At 39.2% G+C, this 13,514-nt stretch overlaps 1 protein-coding gene across 2 annotated transcripts in view; it reads left to right on the top strand.

The window, feature by feature from the left end:
- abch1 (ATP-binding cassette, sub-family H, member 1) overlaps positions 1 to 12,180 on the top strand; it is a 35,290-nt gene extending 23,110 nt beyond the window's left edge. For both annotated transcript variants that reach the window (XM_085799445.1, XM_085799446.1), the window contains exons 12-20: positions 219 to 289; positions 503 to 552; positions 891 to 947; positions 1,047 to 1,117; positions 1,292 to 1,380; positions 2,193 to 2,296; positions 6,769 to 6,928; positions 8,154 to 8,258; positions 11,140 to 12,180. In XM_085799445.1, the coding sequence (XP_085655571.1) occupies positions 219 to 289; positions 503 to 552; positions 891 to 947; positions 1,047 to 1,117; positions 1,292 to 1,380; positions 2,193 to 2,296; positions 6,769 to 6,928; positions 8,154 to 8,258; positions 11,140 to 11,246 (814 nt within the window). In that variant the 3' untranslated portion in view covers positions 11,247 to 12,180. The remainder of the gene's footprint in view (positions 1 to 218; positions 290 to 502; positions 553 to 890; positions 948 to 1,046; positions 1,118 to 1,291; positions 1,381 to 2,192; positions 2,297 to 6,768; positions 6,929 to 8,153; positions 8,259 to 11,139) is intronic.
- The last annotated feature ends 1,334 nt before the right edge of the window (positions 12,181 to 13,514 follow it).

Raw genomic sequence — 13,514 nt, 5'->3', positions numbered from 1 at the left:
CTCAAGTTGAATATTTTCACTTTGTTATCATCACATAGATCTGCTCTGTCTGTTTATCCTCCGATGTTATTTAAACCATCTGCATCTTCAACACCTTCACACTTCCTTTTTTTGTTATCTTATACTGTATTTAAACATTTGCGTTCAACCTTTTATTGATTATCTATTAAATATATTCCAAAAATTGAGTTTTCATGACTCTGTCCTCGTCTTCACAGGATGATCCAGCGACAGGTTTCCAGAGAGGTGGTCGACGGAGGGTCGGTGCACGTCTGGCTGGACCTGACAAGTAAGAACAACAAAACCATCTTACCAGCTTAATAGCAATTAACTCCCTGGTGCAAGTTAAAGTAATAATCGAGTATGAGTTTTAAGATTTTGTGCCAAAATCTCATTGTACAACTGGCATATTTTAAAATGACATTTATTATCGCATCATTATTATCTACTGTAAATCTGAGAAGCTGAATTTGCAATTTGTTTTTTTTGTTTTTTTTCCTAGATCGTCAAATTGCCTTCATGCTGCAGAAGAAGCTCCACGAGGCCTTTCAGGTATAAATCCATGTGCACATATACAGTACACAGGTGTTTTTTATTCTTACTGTCAGAGATCCTTCAACACACACGACTGTACAGCGTAAACTGACACATGTGGGTCGGCACACTGAGTACAATGTGGAGGAACGAGCTTAAACATGACACTTGGCTGAGTGGCCTCACAATACATCAGTATCAGTGACACTTCACGTAGTAAAAAACACCTCAGTGATTAATTTCATAGGTTTTTAGTGACAGTTTTGTTTTTTTCTAACATTTTTATATTCTACTTTGCAACATACAAACATTAAATACAGTATGTTTGACTGGGATTGTTCATGCTCTGTCTGCAGGCGTTTGTGGACAATAAGTTGGGCAGTATGGCGTACCTGGTCGCTCTGCCAATCAAGGTGAGAAAAGTATAAAAATACATGTGTTAAGAATTTTAAAATACATAAAACCAGAGTATAAGTAGTAAATGTTTTGTTGTTGTTGTTTTTATCCTGTAGTTTGAGGAGCCCATCTACGGCAGCCTGGATGCAGACTTCACTACATTTGTGACGCCTGGAGCTGTTCTCAGGTCAGTGCCGGGATGAGAGCGGATTAATGTGCAGTTTATTTTTAAGAGGAGATGTTTCACCTGTTAAAAATGTTAATGCATTAGACGTTGTTGTTTTTTTTTCTTCACTAAGTTGTCAAAATGTCATTTAACTTCTTTGTTTTTTCTCTCTCTCTCTCTCCTGTGGTGCTGCAGCATCACCTTCTACCTGGCCGTGGGTCTGACCGCTCTCTCCTTCGTCCTGGAGAGGAAGGAGGGGCTTCTGGACCGATGCTGGGTCGCAGGTGAGAGTTCAAGGTCACGCCGCCACCACACGAACACAGAAGTTTTGTCCTTTTATTAGAAAACATGACTTCATATCCTTAAATTCAGTATCAGAATCAGAATCGGATTTATTGGTGAAGTATGTTGCATTATGTACATAGAAGGAATTTGCATCCGGTTTACATAGCTCTCACATAAAAGATGTACAACAACAACAACAACAACAACAACAACTGTAATACGTTGAGAATAATAAGAATAAGAATAATACAAAACAAAATACAAAAAAGTTGAATAAGATAAATAAGGTAAAGCGGTCAGATTGTACTTGGACAGTCACATGCAGTGCAAATAGACAATGAGGTAGTGCCATGAAAATTAATAATAGATGCTGGATAGATATTTATATAATAGTTTTACCTGTCTTCTGTAATATAATCTTATTTTATGATTCATGATTTATTGATCATGTATTTATTAAGTGAGAAAAGTTGCTCTGAGTCTGAATATTGAACTGAATCCAGTCCATAATATATGTGGGTGTAATTTCAGTTGTAACCAGCAGAGGGAGCAACATGATCACAGCAGGATGTGGCAATATATTTACCACAGCTGTTCCTCTTCTTAACGATTTATTATTCACTTTATGGCTTTTAAATGATCAATAACTCAACAGGATTACGTAGATTACATATTTGTAATAATGAATCATGTATTATTATTTTTATTATTGTCATTATTATAGCCGTTTAGATCCAGAGGCGATTGAGTGATGGGCTGTTTTGAACGCAGCCCGTGAACTCTTGGATGTTTTGTGGCGTCTCTCCCCCAGGTGTGAGCTCCATGGAGACGATGCTGGCCCACCTCTTCTCTCAGCTGTTCGTCATCAGCGTTCAGATCATCCTGCTGCTCCTCTTCATCCTGCTCGTCTTCAATGTGCGTATATAAAAAAAAAACACACACAGATAAAGATACACAACACTGTGACAAACGACCGCATGCAGCGCTTCACATGAGATGAGATGAGACTTTATTGATTCGAGAAAATGGATCCAACATAAATAACATCCACAGGGAGGAAAAACAACAGCAGGGAAATGTAAAGAGAGCAAATAATCAGTGAAATTAAATAAATATCTCATTGATTTTCCGACACTTTACAATAACTACACACTACTATGTCTTGTCTTTTGTCCTTGTGTGTTTTGTGTTTCATCTCGGCTATATTGTAAATGAGGTTACTCCTCAATATATCTCCGAGTTTAAATAAAGGTTATGAAATGAAATGACTAAGCTTTAGTAGCACGATTAGATACTTAATTCATCAGTTATAAAGCTTTATTTCTATGCTAATACTAATTAGCATGTAGTTTAGAAACACAATTACAAATGTTAAACTCAGGATTCATAATGAAAACCTCTCTAAGTCAAGTGCAGCATTATAAAATAGTCGATTAATCCTTTACTGACACTTTTATATATAATCTTATGAACCAGTGACGTCTCCTGAAAAACCAGTTTGTAATAAATATGATACTTGATTCATAAATGTTGATCCTATCATTAAATTAAGTATCATTAGACACATTATAGATGAGCTTAGTAACATCTATAACATTTATTATAGTGTCAGTTTAGGAGGAATGATTTACAAACAATGAATTAGGTATTTAATTAACTAATAAATTAAAAAAGAATAATATTTTAAAGTATTACTAATAAGTATTTGATTATTTCTTTGTCCTTTTTAAAAAAAAAGCTGATTAATAATTTGAACTAACGAGTTGTTTGTTTTCTTGAATAGTTGTGGTTTTAGTGTTTAACCTTTACTGAAACCACAACACTGTCGATTACCGTTAAAGTATTAAAGCAAAGCTCACACACACGATTCTCACGCTGTTTAAAGACACTTTTCAGGGGGGATTTTTCAAGAGCGAACGAGTCCTGTTGAAAGGTCACCGGCGCATTCCTAATGCGGTCGGGGTTTGTGGAGAGTTTCAGGTTAATGGTTGGAGGTTAATGTTGTTGCGAATGCAGCAGGCGTCCGCTTCCCCGTTACACTAAAAACCCTCATTTGCATTTTTATTAGCCTACATCAACAAAAAAAAAACCTAGACTTCACCTATACGGCACATTAGAGCCACAATAACTCATTTAAACCATCAAACAGAGCTTTATTTTACAAGATTATGATGCATCAGTGTGTTTTTTGTTATGTTTTGTTTTGTTTTTTTCTTTAAATGTACCTGAAACTGCGTCCAGCGAATGATGAAGGTCGACAAGGTCACGTCTTCAATAGACTCATATGAAATCAATACAGAGAGCAGGCACTCAGATAAAGGCAGGGGAGAGAGTGTGTGTGTGTGTGTGTGTTAATGTATCTGTATCCATGCAGACACATGCTTTTATGGGCGTGTGCAGTCGTGCGTTTCAGAAAGTGTGTCAGTATGTTCTTGTGTGTGTGTGTGTTCGGTGTGTGTTCAGTGTGTGTGTGTGTGTGTGTGTGTGTGTGTGTGTGTGTTAATTAAGGTGCTGAAGTCCAGAGAGACCACCACTCCATAAATCACTTCCTGCGTTGGCCCGTATCTAAGGATCACTGCGGGATCGCCACGACAACAACCCTTGATTGCTGTGGCAACCGAGTGGTCATGTGGCCTCTCGGTGCAGGTCTATTTTTGCACGTTGTCAGGGGAGACGGATAGTGTCACACACACACACACACACACACACACACACACACACACAGAGAGAGAGAGAGGGAAACGTCTGCAGATCCTCTCTGGGTGGAGGAAACGATCCGTCTGTATCTGCCCAGCTCAGATTTACAGAGTTGTACGTCTGTTTTTTGTTTGATGTTAAAGTTTGTGTCTGCTGCTCCGTTCACACTCTTCCTCCTCCTCCTCTTCCTCCTCCTCCCTCTCTCTGTCCGTCCGTCTGTGTGATTTACAACCAGAGTTAATCAGCAGCAGCGTTTTCTCTTCATGTCTGGTTGTGTTTTCTGACTCAGTATCAGTCAGCTCCTCTGTCTCTTCCTTCTTCTTCCTCTGTTCTCACGACTTATTATTTCACCACTTTAATGTTTGTTAGTTGGACGCATTGGGTAACACTTTATTTGACGCCTTTCTCTCTAACTCTAATTATAAACACTCATAAATGATCATAATGCTTTATAACAATAATCAAAACACACTATAAAGCATTTTATCATGACTTATAAGGTCAGGTATTATAAGACGTTATAATTGTTCATAATTGGCTGACAATGCCCACATTGATAATGCATTATAAATATAGTTATAATCTGTTATAATTGGCTTATGAACATGTATAACTATCATGATAAACACTCATAAATTATCATAAGGCTTTATAACAATAAACATAACACATGATAGAGCATTATAACTCTATTATAATACTTGATCTTATAAGCCATTATAAAATGCTACATGATGTGTTATGCTTATTGTTATAAAGCCTTATGATAATTTATGGGTGTTTATCATGATAGTTATACACATTTAAAAGCCAATTAAAACACATTACAACTATATAATGCATTATCGATGTGGGCATTGAGAGTTACTAACAGTTATAACATATTATAATACCTATAAGTCATGATACAATGCTTTATAGTGTGTTATGATTATTGTTATAAAGCATTATGGTCATTTATCAGTGCTTATTATAACTATAGTTATACAGTGCTATAACTGCATTATAACTCATTATAAGTATGGTTATGCATTATAGAGATAGGCATCAAATAAAGTGTTACCGACACATGATGCACAATCAGTCGAGCAGAACCAGAGAGTATGTTGTGCTCTCCACCACCATCCTCTTCCTCTTCCTCTTCCTCTTCCTCTTCCTCTTTCTCCTCTTCGTCTTCGTCACTACCTATCACCTACATTAACCACAGTGCAGCTCAGTCACTGAACGATGCGTCAGTCTTTCAGGTGTGTCCTCAGAGTTGGTTACAGATGCTTCGGATCACTTCCGTCTGAATCTGCAACCTCAGATTCATTCATTTATTTATTTTTCTTTTTACATTAACATTATAATCTCAGCAACAAGACAACAAAACACACCACAACCCCTGCCTGCACAGACGCATCAACAGAATAATGTGATACAAACTTTTATCTACAAAAATAAACAGTTGATAAAAGATGGAGCCCTGCCATGGGTAGGCCTATGTAATTACAATAAGCAGCCCCATTATACATTTTGAATCCATTCTGAAATTATTAATCTGATTCTTTTTATTTTATCTTGTTCTTTCTTATTTTGTTTTATTTTATGTATCTTTCTGTCCATTTTCCTTTGTTGTGTCATAATTGTTATCTGTTGTCTGTTGTCTACTCTAGACAGTCATATAAATCTCACATACACCTCACCAATACAATGAATAGGGAACAGCCCACATCAACATCTCATAGAAGAACTAGATAGATAAGAAAATATATAATAAAGTAATAATAATCATTAAAAAAAAATGAATATACACGCCAAATAACAATTCTGACAAGGTCAAATGACAACTCAAATGACAAGGTTGTAGGTACAGTGTTATGAGCAAAACACAAGACAACACTTGAAAGCACTGAAGCCACTGTAGAGTTGATAAAGTGGAGATAAGGAGTCCAGATGTCCATAAACTGTCTATTAATTTATTTATTTAATTTTCAGGTTTTTTTTTTCCCAAATAATAGCTCTGACTCAGGCAAGGTCATATCTATCAGCCCCTTTGGAGCAGCAACAGCTCTTCTTACTTATTACTGTAGTGGCATGAAGAGAAAAAAAACTGTCCGAGCCTTTGAGAATCACACGTGAAAGTTTTGCTTCTTGCATTAGTTTGTTTTATGTTTTTGACACCAAAAACTTTCCCTGGGGAACATGAAGCTGAACTCCCGGATTTTGGAAAGAGGAAACAGGGTCTAAATCAAGTTCTGGGGAGCTCCCACACACACACACACAAAATAGATGTTTTTGTCCGTCGTCTGTTTCTGCAGAGGGGACAATCACACACACACACACACACACACAGACTATTGTTGCTCAATCTTGTGGGGGATTTTAGTTTTTGCTGTGGTGAAAAAAAAAGAATCTCACAGTGATTCAGGTTCACCCTGGGTCGGGACCTGCAGCGCTCCTCTGGGACGGGGACTGAACTGGGAAAGTTTTTAAGTTCCTCAAAACTTTGGTAGCGAACATGCACACAGTGATGTTACAGTTTGTTACATCACAAAAACCAGTGCTTTGTTTTGCATTTAAAAAGTGGAGATTCAACCTTTTTATCCTTTGGATTGATCAGGGTGAAATATTGTAAAATGTCTTACCCCTCTCCTCTCTTCCCCTGTCTTTCTTTCTCTCTTCCTTTCTTTCTCTCTCTGTTTCTGCAGATCCCTAACGAAGGCTCCTTGGTGCTGGTCATAATCCTGATCGTGCTGCAGGGCGTCACTGGGATCTCCTTCGGCCTCGTCATCTCGGCCGCCCTCGACGACGAGCAGAGCGCCAACCAGGCCGCGCTGGGCATCTTCTACCCCAATCTCATCCTCAGCGGTAGGCGCCTCTCTGTGTGTGTGTGTGTGTGTGTGTGTGTGTGCATAAGAACTTCCCACATTGGGATCAATAACAAACCCTCCTATCTACCTACGACAAAGAGCTGATTGTGAACTCTTAAAGGGATAGTTCAACATTTTGGCAAATTGGCCCATTGCCATAATCCCTACAGTCATAGCAGTAGGTTCGTTACCTTTAATTGTCGGTGCAAGCTGTTTTTAGAACGACAGAGCAGAGTTGCGAGCTGCTCAGAGCTACGCTACGGAGGCTAATGGGATTTCTTGGTTTCCCTCATCAAACTCATCAAATACACAATCCAACAACTCCACAACGCTCTGGTGGACAAGTTGTGACCTGCACAATCACCACGCTATGAGATAATAACAGAACGTTATGAGACAGAGTTGTTTTAGAGGTAAATGCATGCAAAACCGCTGATGCGTGTTCCCATCTGGGGCAGTTTTTCAGCAAGCAGTCTCTGCATTTGCCTCTAAAACAACTCTGTCTCGTAACGTTACATTATTTATTATCTCATAGCGTGGTGAATGTGCAGGTCACAACTTGTCCACCAGAGCGTTGTGGAGTTGTTGGATTGTGTATTTGATGAGTTTGATGAGGGAAACCAAGAAATCCCATTAGCCTCCGTAGCGTAGCTCTGAGCAGCTCACGGCTCTGCTCCGCCGTTCTAAAAATAGCTTGCACCGACAATTAAAGTTAGTGAACCTACTGCTACTGTATGACTATAGGGATTATGACATTGGGCCAATTTGCCAAAATGTTGAACTATCCCTTTAAAATTCATCAGAGCAGTGAGGCTTTATCTTTCAATCTCAGGCAAAGTGGATCAAATAAAGAATAAAAAAATAAAAAAATAGAAAACGTCATGGCAACCAGTCGAACTTCTGCTGCTGCTGCTGCTGAGGATCATGTGACCCCTGTAGAACAGCTGCTAAATGGACCGTGGGGTGAGATTGTTTTCTCAAGCGCCGTTTCCAGGCAGTTGTTTTTAAGTTTTTAAGGGGGGGACTGAACTTTAAAGACCTCACATCATGTTTTTGTTTTTTTTTATTTGCCACTTCCCCATTTGGTTGGTCCAAATAAAACAGAATAAAAAAAAAACTCATCTCAGCAGGGCGAAAACAAGAGGAGCCAGAGCTTGTGTTAAAGCCCTCATGGTGTTTATTACACACTGTAAATGTAAATGTCCTCTCTCTCTGTCCTGTAGGTATCATCTGGCCCGTGGAGTGTATCCCGTATCCGCTGCGCTACATCAGCCTGGCGCTCCCTCAGACCTACGCCTCCGAAGCCCTCCGCTGTATCATGTACAGAGGTAACATATACACACACACGTTACACAACGCGCATCGCTTTCATAATGTTATGAAATATCCGGCGTGTTCTGTGTTCTGCGTGCGTTAAGAGTCACACTGTCACGTTATACTGTAGCCTAACAACGGCACGGCACGGCAAACAAGAGTGTGAGCCGGTGTCATCAATCATTAATCGGGTAAGAGGGTATTAGTGGTTTCCCCTCTCCTCTCCTTCTCCGGACTCGAACAATACGACCTGACGACAGCCGTGTTACACGATCCAGCTGCCAACACAGGAAGTCAGAGCCGGCCGCTTCCTGCTCGGCGTCTTATCGCAGAGAAGATGAGAAGTCAGCGGCGTCAGGATTCACATTTACTACATTACACCCTACTTTAGAAAGTTAAAGGACAATTCCAGGCGAATTCAACTCAGGGGTGTATTTTCATATCATTTTAGGTCTAAAAGAAGGAATCTGAAGATTTTCAGTTTAATCGCTCCTGTTTTGCGGTAGTTGCGTCTGTCCCCGCGTCCCCACGGCAGCAATGAATGGGAGTGGATGTAAGTTCCGCTGTTTAGGCTGTTTCCAGTCCTCAAAGCCGCAATATTTTTCCACAGACAGCATCAGATGGCTACTCAAACATGCACCGAGAAGTTTATTTACTTCAAGCAAGCCGACATGTTTGTAAAAGTCGATCTAATTCAAAGTCTCCCGGAGTCTCGCGCAAGCCCGAAGTTGCAGTGCTCGGTGTATTCAGGCGCAGTAGGAGCTACCGCTTATGTCATAAACACAGGAATATCAACTCTTTACTTGCTTGAAGTGTACATTTTTTTCCCATTTTTTTGTTTGAGTAGCCATCTGACGCTGTCTGTGGAAAAAAATTGCGGCTTTGAGGGCTGGAAACAGCCTAAACAGCGGAACTTACATCCACTCCCATTCATTGCTGCCGTGGCGATACGCGGACATACGCAACTACCGCAAAACAGGAGCGATTAAACTGAAAATCTTCAGATTCATTCTTTTAGACCTAAAATGATATGAAAATACACCCCCGAGTTGAATTCGCCTGGAATTGTCCTTTACAGGTCAGGTAATCTATTACTCTGATCATCATCATGAAGCTGCACTCTGTTTGCTTTTATTAAACACAGAACAACATAACAGTTGTTTCTGGAGCTTTCAATCACATCGCTCGTCCCCCGTCAGCACACTGATGTTTACCAGTTGCCATGGGAGTGTTGATGTTGGAGGACGCCTCGTTCCGTCTGAGGCCCAGAGTTCATTATTGACCCTGAAAGCAACAGAGGAGAAAAGCATTTCACCACAATTTCTTTTTTTTTTCTTTTCTTTTCTTCTGTCGTCTGTGCAGCTCTTTGTGAGCCTCTGCCTTTCGAATCAAATCTCAAATCTGGTGAGATTATTTTCTCAACTCGCTTGTTTCCAAGGGGTCGAGAGGGAACTGTGAACCTTTGTGTGTGATTGATTATCTTGCAATACTATAAATTTTTGAATAAAATATCAGAGCGCCAAAACAAGCCGGAGAAAAGTCTGTTGCTATAAAAATTAATATGCAGTAAAGAAAAAATCTGTGGGGGAAAAAAATCAACATGTTGCAATATTTTGTTTGGCAATATTGACGCCAAGTTTTGATCTTTTATTACGAAATCGCAAATATGAATCAGAGTTTTTGCGACTACAATATTAGAGTACATTGATTATGTTGCTCAGTTTGTCCTTGTTTTGCAAGAATAAAAATGATTTAATTGACACAAACAGATTATGAACATTATTATAACAATAATAATGTATGTAATAATTAACAATGTATCATCATGTCTTATAGCATAATATCATACTCTGACTTAAGTATCATAACAAAAGGAAAGACTATTTAATTCCCTTTATTAATAATGCTCCACCCACATTTAAAAGTATGTTCAGTATCGATGTTGTATCAGTTTTACAATAGTAAAGGCTACTGCAGTGTATTTTTATTTTTAAGTATTTTTGGGGGGCTTTTATACCTTTAATTGATTGGACAGCTGTAGAGAGACAGAGGGAGGGGGAATGACATGCACCATTGGACTATAGCCTCTGCATATGGGGCAACTCCTCTACCCACTGAGCTAACAACACCCCCTCTGCTGTGTATTTTTATTATGTGTCTAATATTAATAAGAATAAGAATAACTGGTAACCCTTTAATTTACAGGCCGTTAATTACGTGATAATGTCAAGAAATAGCCAAGAAATAACAATTAAAAAGCCTAGGAATAACGGTCAATTTCATAGAAATGTCGATAAATATCACAGAGAAATAACGATTGATTGCAAGAAGACTTTGGTGGAGAAATATTCTGGCCTTTCCTGAAAATTTCAAAGCATGAAAAGCATGTATAATCCTTTGCCTTCATGAAAAACATGACATTACTATGAAATTGACCGTTATTTCTAGGCTATTTCTTGACATTACTATGCAATTAATTGTTATTTGTAGGTTATTTCTTGACATTATCATGTAATTAATTGTTATTTCTAGGCTATTTCTTGACATTACTATGCAATTAATTGTTTTTTCTTGGCTATTTCTTGACATTATCGCGTAATTAATTGTTATTTCTTGGCTATTTCTTGACATTACTATGCAATTAATTGTTATTTCTTGGCTATTTCTTGACATTACTATGCAATTAATTGTTATTTCTTGGCTATTTCTTGACATTATCACGTAATTAACGGCCTGTAAATTAAATGGTTACGGTAAGAAGGAGCCTGTGTGTTGCCTGGGAGGTAACACTCAGGGTAAAACAGCTCCATCCTCTATATTACAGTCAAAGTTAGACTCTGAATCAGGTTTAAATATGTGAAATGTAAATAGTTTTTTTTGTCTAACGTCCGTCAGGTTGGGATCTGACTCGGATGATGGTGTGGAGGGGCTTCGCCGTCACCCTGGGCTGGAACACCTTCTTCCTCATCCTGGCCACCGTCATCCTTAAGCTGAGGACGTGACAGCCTCCTCCCGTGACATCGTTGCTCCTCCAGCGAGTGGGCGGAGCCTCCAGGTGACACAACGACACTCAGCTGCGCTCAGGCCGCTTCCTCTTCCTCCTCCGGTCTGTACGGCAGCAGCAGCAGCAGAGAGCAGGATGGAGGAGAGGGTTTACTGATCTAATGGACTGATGAACTGATGCATCCGTCTCCCTCCTCCTCCTCCTGTCACACACACACACACACACACACATATACACACACACACACACTCAGCCAGCTGCCTGATCCTGCAACAGTTGCTTTGGCCTCTTCAAATATGGGTGAAGTGTCAAAATGCTGCATGTAGAAACACAACAACAACAACACAGTACACAACACAGACACAGACTCGTGCACAACGTGAGAGTAAAGTTCATGTCCGGTCTTATTGATTATTTCACTTCTATCTGCAGCCTGTTGAAACTTTTCACCCCCGTCGTTGATGAGCCAGATACCAACTCAGGGTCACTTCTTTGTTTCTGTTTGCCCTCCGTCTTAATTTTTAACAGAGAGATTCTGCTGTGATTCACTTTTTTTTTTTCATTTTTTCAGAATAGATGAGGCCTAAACGTCCATGTTGGAAAAAAGAGGAAAATACACTGTAGTTGTTTTTGTTTTTTTTGTCTTTACAGTGTTTATTTGTCAACTTAACATTTACACTATATAGAAAATCTATGTAAAATTGCCAGAAAAAGAGTCGTAGCACAAGAAAATGTGAAAATTTGTTTTGTTTTTTTTATTTTTTATTTTTTATCATTATTTCTGGCTGCTTTAAGAACAGAAAGCAACATGCCGTGGGAACCCAGAGCAGGTTTTTTACGTTTAAGCGCGGATCTCTTCATATAATCCAGCAACTTGTTGTGACCAGTTGAGGCTTCGGCAGCGTCTCCTTTTAGCGGCTCGTTGTCTCTGTGTGTTTCCACTTCTCTTGGCGGAGAGAGGAAGGGGGCGACACCAGGTGCTTATAATGCAAAGAAAGGGAGGGTCATGGTCTGGTTCAGGTTGATGGTTTCTCTCCGTAACTTGAGTTTTGTGCCTGCAGGAAAGAAAAAACGAAAACAGAGTGAGGGTTGATGTTGGTGGAGGGGAAAAGTATGTGTGGCTTTTACGATGATGCTCCACTTTGCTGGTCGGAGTGGAGGCAGGTGTGTCCACGCTCTTCAAGCCGTCTGCATCCGTTTGTTTTTAACACAATCTGCTCATATTTTATATATTTTGTCTATGAATCCTCCACAGACAGTAAATGAAGCACACATGTTTTTTGGATTCAACTTGTCTTAGATATGTGCCTTTGGGTTGTTGTGTTGTGTTGCTAGAAAAGAGAGATAAGATGAAATTGTAGGTGGAAAGTAAAAAAAAAAACGAAAAAACTTTGTGTTAATGAAGGAAGCTACATTTTAAAATACCTCTTTAGGTAATTTTGATGTTGTATTAATTGGTATTTCTTATAAAATACGACACTTTTTTGTTTTTTTTGTGGATATTTCTTCTGTTGATGTGTCTTTTTTTTTGCATTTTGTACAAAAAACACATGAAACAACATGTTAAGATAACGACGACGCGGCTGGAGAGGAAAATGAACAGAAAAAGAAGCTGTTCTCTGTTGATAATATACCACGAAATCTCTTTTTTTCTCGACCACAATGAGACATTTTCACCACAGACTCAACTTCCTGCCTTTAAAGGAATATTCCACCTTTAACCTGATATGCCCTAACCCTCGTGTGACAAACAGACTGGAAACACAGGGAAACAGCTGGTCTGCTTCTGCCAGCAGGTAACGAAGTCTGTGGACCGGCCGGCACCTCGCTGGACACTCGCTAATTAAAGCCGGTGCATTTTAAACCTCCAGGTTTTTCACACAGATTAATTAAAACAATCTCAACTGAACAAAACATCCCAACTAAACATCAGAAGCTCCGACACAGATGCATGTTGTGCCAATCTCATAAAGATTTTTTTTTAGAAATGTTTACATCCATGTGGATCCATACTTAATAACTCTATAAATGACTATATGATAATGATGATGTTTTTTTGTTTTTTTTTGTTTTTTTTAATGGGCAGATGTTGGACCCAGCTGTGTAGACGTATAAACACACACAGTATAGCAGCATGTGTAGTGTGTGTAAACGACGTGTCGTGAGTGTTTCCTCCACCGTGTCACCGCTGACTGATGGATAATTAATGCGTCCATTAGCAGGATGAATAATGAATCTAAATGGCTGTAAATTGCTCCGATTGGTT

The sequence above is a fragment of the Trachurus japonicus genome, chromosome 15 (assembly GCF_045865225.1).
Source record: "Trachurus japonicus isolate A0001 chromosome 15, Traja_1.0".
Lineage (NCBI taxonomy): Eukaryota > Metazoa > Chordata > Actinopteri > Carangiformes > Carangidae > Trachurus > Trachurus japonicus.
The sequence above is the reverse complement of the archived record's forward strand: the minus strand, read 5'-3'. Positions and strand labels throughout refer to the sequence as shown.